Source organism: Salminus brasiliensis, chromosome 13 (assembly GCF_030463535.1).
Source record: "Salminus brasiliensis chromosome 13, fSalBra1.hap2, whole genome shotgun sequence".
Lineage (NCBI taxonomy): Eukaryota > Metazoa > Chordata > Actinopteri > Characiformes > Bryconidae > Salminus > Salminus brasiliensis.
The window spans coordinates 29,396,573-29,407,170 of NC_132890.1; the positions used below are offsets into that span (position 1 = coordinate 29,396,573).

The following is a 10,598-nucleotide window of genomic DNA, read 5'->3' on the forward strand; positions in this document are numbered from 1 at the left end:
CAAAAGTTTAGCAAACCAGTTTCTCTAATTGTCTGAGGTTTAAATAAGTCTTCTCCAGAATCCTCTCTAACCATAATTTGCAGCTGATGTGCTGCACCTGATTCTCACTTTCCCCCATGGATTCCCCAATTCAGTTTTACAAATTAGTTATTTTGAACAACATTTCAAGTTAAAATGATCAAATAAAGAAAAAAGTCCATATGTTTCAATATATTATAAAAGGCATTTTATGGAGTGTTGAAGTTGGATGGGGCCTACATGGATGGCCTCACTGAGCTTTAAGTGCCCATGACCCTGTTGCTGGTTCACCGGTTGTCCTTTCTTGGACCAGTTTTAGTAGGTACTGACCACTGCATACCAGAAAAAAAACACAATACCCTCCTGATGATCCCCTATTTGTCATTGGTGCTGATGTTATAGCTGATGGTGTACATACACACATGTAAATGTATATTCTCTACATTATATAGAGAGAGATGGACAAAGAGGGAGAGAGACAGAAAAACAGAGACAGTCGTGTACAGAGTTTACCATCTCTCTTTCCACTGTCAAACACCCACTAACACGATACATCACAGAGAGAGAGAGAGAGAGAGAGAGACCACCCACTTCAGCTATATGAGTCAACACTGATAACATGCCAGCCTGCCGGATTTATATACTGCACACCACACACACCCCAAATGTGGAAGTATACATGTGTGGTGTGGTATATACATGAACACAGATATAAGTTAAGCACCTGATTCTCTGGTGGTTGAAGTGTGTGTTGTGCCACATGGCTTTACCTACCGCGGTGTGCGAGTGTTTATAGGATCCAGTTGAAACTGGAAGTAGTTTAGCTGTGTGGTTGTGTGTGTGTGGGTGAGAGATAAGTATTACAAAGCAGATGCCCGAGGTGAGAAATGGTGCTTACACAGGTGATTTTTAATGGAAAAGTGCACATCTATACACCAACAGTTAGCAAAAATAAATCCAGCTCTCTCACAAACGAAGGGTGGAAACTATGCGCATGACATTAGAAAATGCTCACAAGCAGACATGAGCAACAAGAGTAGTTTGGTGAAATGATACACAGTTTCGCCCTTAACCTAAATATACTTAATCAACAGGTGTGTGAAGTTTGCTTCTTCGGTTTCACGCTGGAGCTACTGCACGCTAAAGCAGCTAACAGCCAATTAACGTTTATTAGCTAGTTTAGCGCTAGTTAGCATGGTGCTTTATACTGAACTTTCCTCAAACGGTGTGCTGTTGTTCAGCAATTACTGATCTAATTAACATATAGATCATCTGTGACAGACTTGCTAGTTAGCTAGCACGCTCGTCTTAACTCTGCTGCCATTTCTGGCCCAGTGTGTGTTTAATAAGTTATATCTGAGGCGCCAGCTGTTTGAAAATGTATCAGGTTGTTTTGGAAGGGTGGTTAAAAAATGAGGTAAAAATGGCAAAAGTATGTTTATAGTTGTGCCAGACAGTGTGTGTGAGTTGGCAGCGCCTGTGATGATTCAGTCATGCAATTAGCATCATGCTAAATGGCGATGTTAATAAACATTGTTGGTTAGCTAAAGTAGCCTTGAGAAGACACAAGCTTCAGACAACTATCCGTTGTTGTCTTGGCAACATTCAGGATAAGAAGAAAAACTATTTTTAAATAATTATCACTTCAGCTAACAAATGTCCTCCGTCTCATGCATGGTCTTAATGTATTAAAAATAGAAATAGTATTTTGGGATGGAGGGGTATAATTCTGCGTTCCATTTGAACTTGGATGTCCAAAACTTTGACTGGAAAGCCCCCAAATGTTGGATTTCCTACTCGGAAAGTCTCACCAATGGTGAATTCAGAATACAAAATGGCTGTATGTGTGTGTGTGTGTGTGTGTGTGTGTGTGTGTATGTATGTATGTATATATATATATATATATATATATATATATATATATATATATATATATATAGTCTGGGAAAGATGCCAATGTATCGTTTTGAAGAGCTGGTTTCACTGCATTTCCAGCCCAGATATTAAGTATTAAAAAAACAAGGCAGGTCATTAGAGGCACACGATTTAGCATCTACAGTTGTTCATGGATCAACATCATTACCAAGCAGTTTTTTAGTCACACTTGGTTTTATTAACAAAACCAAGTTTTCTAGTCAATAGCAGTACATTAAACTTTGTCTGTACATGGTGAAATTATAGCTTGGTAGTTTGGCTGACTTATTGCATCGTTATTGTGATTAACTTTTTTTTGTGAATATTGTCACGCTTGAAGAACACTGACTTATGTTGTAATTTAAAAGAGAGCTTGGTTGATCATTACTCATGTTTAATTGTATTTAGTGCAGCCCGGTTTGTGACAGAAACAGTAAATATTGTGCTGCACAAATGTTGTATACTGACATACTCATGCTTTCACTTGGTTTCAGAAAAAGATTTTCCTGGTTGCCAATAAGTGCTAAAATCACTCAGTTTATCATTTATAGTCTACAAAACTGTTAAAGGACCAAAAACCCCAAAAGACATTTCTTTGCAGCTTCTGTGATGAGTTGACGGTTCGTCTACTAGTGGGCAACGATGGGGCGAGCGATGAGTTCCTTCATGATCTCGTTGGTGCCTCCATAGATCGGCTGAACACGGGCATCCGCAAAAGCCCTGAGACAGAGGAAACACAGCATAACATTTAACAAAAGGTCTGGGGAAAATATGAATAAAAAAAAAATACAAAACTCAGAAGAAATGTTTAGTTCATTGGTTTTGAATGGTAGATAAAATGGCTAGAATTGTGTTCAATGTGATGCCTGGTTCCCATCACCACCACTGTAAAGATAGTTAAAATAAGTTTCTCTAAAATTAACTATTTCACACCAAAACCACTCCAAATTATTTAACAAGTCTATAATGGACAATACAGTAAAGGGGGTCCTAAAATTAGCCAAGATTAACAGCATTTAAATACTGTTATCAAGTTTAAAAGGACCATCAACGAAAAAGGCCTACATGTAATGTTTTACAGTAGATTTTAAAGTTTACTGAAGTTTCTACACCCTGTTCACTCCTCCAGTCCACACAGTGGATGCTATAGGGATGCTAAGCCAAAAAAAAGTCTATTGTTTTGGTGAGGTCACGAAAACCAACAGCTATTCAGCCTATAGCAGTTCGACTTCACCCATTCACACTGAAGTTATAAGGGGCAGTTCAGTCTGGACTGCTTTTTGAACAATACACTCCAACTAATTTACATACATCAGTCCATAAGGCACAGTGACAAAAGACATTCTGTTTAATTCTATGGGATAAAGAGGGGTTGGAAAATGGTCAAGTAAAAATTATGACCGTTTTGTTTCATGAACCCACACATGGATGCCGTTGTTCCATTTCCTTCCTTTCTACAGAAACAAAGCCAAAATTGTCCTGCATGTTGTTAAATTTACAACCAGAGTCTGAAGCAGCAACAGAGACCGGAGTCAGAGTCAGACTCAACTACTCATTTGGTAGACCCGCCCCCTACTTCCAGAATAACCGTATCTCAGGCCGCATTCATTGAGGTTACAGCGCTGAAGCAAAGCTGACTTTCCCCCTGGATTCCCAGTTTGTCCAGTAAATGTAATGATTCAACAGTAAAGGTGCAGCTCATGCAAGATCACCACAACTCAGCTCCTCCATATAATGAACAGAAAGGATGCAATGCAGGTCCCTCAGATGGTCTCACCCAGCCAAGGCTGTCAATCACTTCATTCTTGTGAGGTGACTGAAGTGTAACCCCGCCTTCTTACTATGTAGCAGATAAAGGTTTTAAAAACTTAAATAAAAAAAAGAAATGGGCCAATATTAGCAAACTAACCGCTGGAAATAGACACTGGAAATGGAAAGACAGTTTAGAGGAGCAAGATGAGATGGATGGCTGTTTTTTCTCTGAAAAATATGGGATGGGCAGAGCTATGCATTATACTGCAACCAGAGGTGCTAGACCTGTTGTTGCTTCACTTTTGAGACATTTTGCTGTCAGCTTTCCACAGTCTTGTATTGGCTTACAGACTTTCTCTGATTATCAATGTTAAATTTTGTGTTGGCTACATTTGCAGGTAGATCAGATAAGTCATGTTGTGGTAAGGTTGGTAATGTGGGCTGTGACTTGTGAAAAGCCCTGATTTAGGTAATTAGGTATTAGGTAAAAATAGTGCAGAGCATGTATAAACGTAAAGCGAGTCAAATGTCAGTGTCAGCATGCACATTTCCTTATAGTCCAATAATCCACTAGCACACAGATTCAGGCTTAATAAACAGCTCCACCTGCTGGTCAAACAGACTCTCAGAAAGGGTAAATGCATCATGGATGAGATTAGGGCAGGGTAAGGACAACAGTGAAGCCTCAAAAACACTATCATAGTTTAGCCAAAACACAAAATGTGCCTCATTTTATTTACCCCACAAATGTGGTTAATCAGCCAAGACATGCTTGGCTCTTCTTTAGTTTTGCACTGGAGCTATAAGGCTAACTTAACGAACAAGTAATGGGTGCTAATACCTCACCAATTAGCACAGTGCTGAATGTGTCCCTAAATCGTCAGACATTCTTCTTAACCTGTGTTGAGTTGATTAGTAATCTCTAATACACTTGCTAATGTGCTAATGTTTTAATACATAATGAATAACTGTGCGATGATTTTGATTTAGACATTTAGCGTTTATGATGCTACATGGTTGGGTATAAGACTTAAAAAAAAAAAAAAAAAAAAAAAAACACAGACACCAAAAATGTCCTGGCTGATAGACCACATTCAGCGAGAGGGGGAAACCGTAAACTGCAAATGTAGTGCTTTTTTATGGCTTCCTCTGATAAGCTGTCATGACCGTCACTCACTTAGCAATTGGATATTCCCACATGTAGCCCCACCCTCCATGAAGCTGCAGACACTGTGTGGCCACTTTATTCTGCAGGTCTGTCGTCCTGGAGAGAGGTGAAAAGAAGCAAGAGAAGAGGTTGTTGTATATTTATTAGCAAGAGGTTTGTATTTTCTTTATTCTGCTTTAAAAAATTATATAAATGTTTACTCTTACTACATTATTATTAATAACAATCATAATAAGCTTAAGGACAATGTAAGTCAGTTTAAAGGGTTAACTCTGTTAACACTCAGTGTGTAAATGTTCTTATCGGATAAAGTAATTTTAGCAGTGGTTCTGCTTATTAAATATTATTAATCCTGTTTTTATTGTTACTCATAATTGCTACAAGTGGATAAATGGGTTTGGGCAAAAAAGTCAAAAAAGGTGTAATGGTAAACTCTCACCAGTATTTGGCCATGGATGCTGTGCTTGAGTCCAGTTTTTTCTCACTGTGCAGCTTAAGGCAGTTATCAATAAAAGACCGACCCACACAAATCTCAGTCTTCAGCTCGGCCAATTTGTGCTGAACCGTCTATAAATAGATAGACAGAGAAAGAAAGAGCTTTATGAATCAAATTTTATATTATATCTAATCTATATGTTTTTATGACAGTGAAACAGTGATCGACTGACTGATATGATCTCAAGGACTGAACCCCTTAACTTTTTAACTCACAGTTTGTGTTGTAACGTCATTCTGATGCCACTTTCACACATTTTATTCTTCTATTTTAATTGTTAATGAACATGTGCCTTGTACCTGGATAGTATCTGGATCTACGTTGAGCAGATTATGTTTACACTGATCATTAAAATGCACCCCAAGTGTGAGATCTGATTTTACTTTCCTGTGTAAAATCTCCTGAGATTCCTTACACAAATCTGTCAGGCCCCAATAATGTGTGAGACATACCACATTTGATACCTATATAATATACACTGTTAGCTAAAGAGTGCGCAGAGGAGGGATTTGCTTACATAGTCACAATTCCAAACTGGAATTAAAGTACTTTATTACTGTCTTTTACTTAAGCATTCCTGACTCAATACGAAATAAGTGAATAATTATTCATAGTAAATACCGAGTAATAACCCTGTAGTTTAAGGGATTAAGGTAGAAAGTGTTTTATTTGATGCCCACCTGTATGTCAGCAACGGTTTTCCCGAAAGCCTTCCTCTGCCTAACGTAGGCCCGTGTCTCCTCAAACATGAACTCACAGCTGGCCAGAGCCATCACTGCAATGATCAGGCGCTCCTAATGAGAGATTGACAACAAAAGGATTATATTTGTTATTAGAGGTGTAAAAATGCAGCACATAGATTTGATGGTAACAATTCAACTACACTCATTACAATATATTAAAATTAAACGCAATGAAATGTGCATCAATTTCTCAGACCAAAATTAAATTCTCAGTTTACAAGTAATGTACTTTAACTTTGTTTTTACTGTCTGTATTTCACAACTGTGTAAAAAGTACTACCAGGTTTGTTTGTCTTTTTTTTAATTACACTGCAAGTAACCTAACAGGAAGCTGTTCTTACCTGAGGAAGCTCATTCATAAGGTAGTAAAAGCCTTTATTGACTTGTCCCAGCAGAGCATCAGCCGGTAGGCGCACATCCTCAAAAAACAGCTCTGCTGTGTCCTGAGCATTAAAACACAGATTACAAAATTAAATCTTTTTACACTGACCTCGTTTTACTCATTCCTAGTTAAGAAGGGGTTTCCTTCTCCTGATCTGGATTTCTGCAAAGTATGTGTGGCTACCTGAGCTTTAAGGCCAATCTTTTCCAGCTTGCGTCCCTTCTGGAAGCCCTTGGTACCGCCGTCCACCAGAAAGAGACTGAGGCCATGAGCTGCCGTCTTCGCTTCACGATTCGTCACAGCCACCACAATCACCAGATCACTCATCCAGCCATTAGTGATAAACACCTATGAGGAAAACCGAGATAGATAGACCTTCTTGACAACCAGTAAATTAACCATCACCTTTAGTTAAAAATAATATGTATACCTATAAGTTACATAATAATGAATTAAATTGATACTTAATTGATCCTTACAAATGGATAATTCTGAATACTTAAACACAGCTATTTTTCACTATTACGTTGTAAGTTACCTTAATACCTATGTTGTAATACCTTATTTCCATTTAGAATCCAGTCACTGCCATCTTTCCGAGCGTATGTCTTGACCCCCTGAATGTCACTTTAATAGAAAGAAGAAGAAAAAAAGAAGAAGACTGTAGGTATTGTGATATAAACTAAAAGTTAATAATAAGTTATTTAAAAATGAATACAATTATTTACCAGCGTTTTATAAAACAGTGGCTATAAAAGAACACATTTGTGGAGCCTGGAGAGCCTAAAACTTACCTGCCAGCCCCCGGCTCAGTCATGGCGATGGCTCCGATACATTTCCCAGCAGTCATCAGGGGGAAGTAACGCTCAATCTGAGCCTGAGAACCATAATGACTTATATACGGCATCACAATCTCCGAGTGCAGGGAGAAACCAGGGCCAGAGCAGTTACAGTACATTCTAACACACACACACACACACAATAATAAAAAACTCATGATACATTCTAGAAAATATCCATACATACATACTAACTACACAGAATTCTACAAACCCATAGAGAGGCATACAATAGTGGAAAAGAAGCGTCCAGAGACAGGTGACAAGCCAGGTTTGAGACAGAGAGGACACACACGGACAGATGAGAAGTAGGGGCAATCACAAAAAAAAAAAAAAAAACTAAACTGACAGGTGAGACAGAGACAGGTACAACGCAGAGAAGTATAACATAGGTGAAACTGACAGATTGAATGCAGAGGAAAACTACAGACAGATGAGACAGATGTGAAATAAACAGGTGATAGGTGGGCAGGTAAAATGCGAATAGATAAACCACAAAGGGAAGAGACAGACAGGCAACTTACATGTTGAAAACAGACAGGTGATGTGAGAGACAGGTAACAGAGCAGTGAAACACAGGTAAATTGTACTCACTGCTCCTCCCACACAATAGCAGCAGAAAGCAGGTCTCCACCAACTCCACCATGTTCAGCCGGAGTGTAAATTCCCAGCAGCCCCTGAGACCCTGCCTTCTCCCACAACTCCCGACTCACTTGGCCATCCTTTTCCCACCTACACACACACACAGACACACATTATAGAGAATTACAGCACATAAAATGATGTCAACTTTTGTCCATAATAAGCATTATTGATCATAAACACATGCTTATGTGTACTACAGGTCTGATGCTGGAAAAAGTCAAATCCTCACTGTGCATGGTAAGGCACCACCTCCTCCCTGAAGAACCGCCGGACATTCTCTCTGAACAGGTCGTGCTCCTCTGAGAAGATCCTCCGAGTTCCGATATCCATCATCGTCCGGGCCATGGACGTCTCAGGACGGAAGGGTACAGCAGTGTTGTCCTGATGGGGATGGGTGTGGTGCATTCTGGGAAATAGAGTCAAACATCCATTATAGCTAACTAACAATCAACACCTGTACACAAATTAGCCTTGTGCTAACTGCATGCCTGAATTACCATGTGTTACTGTGTGGAGTTCTCATTTCTAACAGACATGTTTATGTGGTTTCTGGCTCTATGAATTTCTGTTATCTATAAATATGAACGAAAGTATGGAGCACAGCAGCATATAAAGAGATTACGGTGGTCTGTAGTGTTGCCTAGTCCTTTTTTTTTTTAATTGAATTGATCGCCCCTGTTTACACCTGGTCACTCTGTGTGACTAGTGTCTGGACTGTATCCTGATAAGATTTTAGCCACATGCGTTTACACTTGGTAGTCAAATGTATCTCTGGGTAGTCAGACTGAAATGTTGATTGCTGTGTTGGATGAAATTTGTGTATTTATATGCTTGTTACACAGCAACCTTTGCTACCTAGACATTCACAACATTTCCTGCTGTCATTCATTTCTTCAAATCCAAGGGGAAGGCAACAGCTTCGGTATGCTTTCACGCTGACATAAAAAAAAGCAACCAGTGATACTGTGTACTGTGTGGGTGGAAGTTTCTGAGAGATGGCTGTGTTTACACTGGTACAACATGTGGCTCAAATGCATCTCAGATCAGACCACCTCCTGAAGTGAATCCTGAATCAATCCTTGAGTGATCAGATTTGTATCTGGTTTAAATGCATCTTGGGTGAGTTTACACCTGCATTTGATCCTTAAGAGGACGGAGTGAACAGGTGTAAACAGGGTCCTAATAGAGTGTTAAATCCTTGCCAAAGCCACTCCTGGCAGTTAGCCTTTTCCCATAAAGTTAAAAGCACATGCATAACAAAGCGCATTGTGTTTTTTTTTTTTTTTTTTTTTTTTTTTTAAGCAAAACAAAAAGAAAAAAGACATTTTATTGTTTATCATAAAGAATAATATATCAAGCACACAACTTAGTGTTCTCACAGTTGATCAATTGTATAATGACCTACGGACAGCTAGGACAGTCATCTAGCAAAACCATGCATAACACAGCTGGTGTCCTGATTTTTTCCATGCTGTCACTACATTGTCACAACCTCCCTGAACAAAGTCAGATAACGTTAAGCTTATCTTTCTGAAGTATTACATTTCAGCGTAGCGCACGTTGTGGGCACCAAAACAACTATACAGGCTTATTCCTGTTGTTTTAGTAATGTTATCTGTATAAATGCATTAGATTAAAATACTTTAATCCGCAGTTTTCCAACAGATCTTCAATAACTGTGTGTATGAGGGTGTTTCTGAAATGCTGGGTCGTTTTTATGAAGTGTGCACTTCAAGGACGCAAGTGCGCTTCTGTTATTCCGACGTCTCCCAGCAGTCAACTTTCCCCCAGTTCCCCAGTGACCCTGAGCGTACGTGACCAACACAGCATTTAGCAAATAAAACGGCTTTAATTAAACAAATGCAACAAAAATACTGACTTATATTTAGTCCGATAACGAACCTGGAACTGAGAAAATACCTTTAGAAAAGCAAATCGTCGAACTAGGAAGAGTGAAACTTTGAAGGCCAGCTATTACCTGCTGCACGCCACCGTGTGTTTCCCCCAAAAACACACATTTTTACTCTGAGATAAGAGCGTCTTCACAACTTTGGACGGAAACATGGTGGAGGGAGTAGCTAGCTAAATCACAGGACACTTTACAGCAGCAGCTTCTGCACAAAAGAGTATTTATATATGTATTTACGTCGTGACGAGTGAAGCTGCCCGCCAAGCCCCACTACCGACGCGACTCTACTGAGTGTCAAAATAAAAGCCCGGATTCAGACAGCGATTTAAAGAGGACGTTCACTGTTTAAATGATTAAAATGCTTAATTAAAAGTCTAGGATACAATCAGTTATTCAGACTGGCCTGGTGTGAAACGTCTGAGGTGAAAATAATACTCTACAAGCTTCATCACAGAAGGTTAGTTATTACACCAAATGGTTATGAACACTCTGCTTAAGGCCTGATACGCACTATCATCAGGACACCCAGAAGATAACTGCCTGATCTGCCCCAGAGCTAATAGTCCAGCGTTGCTCTGAACATCTATCTACCATCTCCCCGGCAGCCTCGCTGAAGAGAAGCTGCTGCTAATTACTGTAATGGTGTGAAAATGTGGGATTACATAAGCAAGGCAGGTGTCAGAGTGCATTAGAGTCACTGTGTGTGTGTGTGTGTGTGTGTGTGTTAGAGAG

At 39.4% G+C, this 10,598-nt stretch overlaps 1 protein-coding gene across 1 annotated transcript; it reads right to left on the reverse strand.

Moving 5' to 3' along the window:
- Positions 1-906: 906 nt before the first annotated feature.
- Positions 907-10,132, reverse strand: acadl (acyl-CoA dehydrogenase long chain). Its single transcript, XM_072695902.1, has 11 exons — positions 9,936-10,132; positions 8,187-8,363; positions 7,907-8,044; positions 7,268-7,432; positions 7,034-7,100; positions 6,657-6,821; positions 6,433-6,534; positions 6,029-6,142; positions 5,292-5,419; positions 4,862-4,948; positions 907-2,652 (listed from the first exon to the last, which is right to left on the reverse strand). The coding sequence occupies exons 1-11, from the start codon at positions 10,019-10,021 to the stop codon at positions 2,562-2,564; spliced, it is 1,320 nt and encodes a 439-aa protein (XP_072552003.1). The 5' UTR covers positions 10,022-10,132; the 3' UTR covers positions 907-2,561.
- Positions 10,133-10,598: the final 466 nt, after the last annotated feature.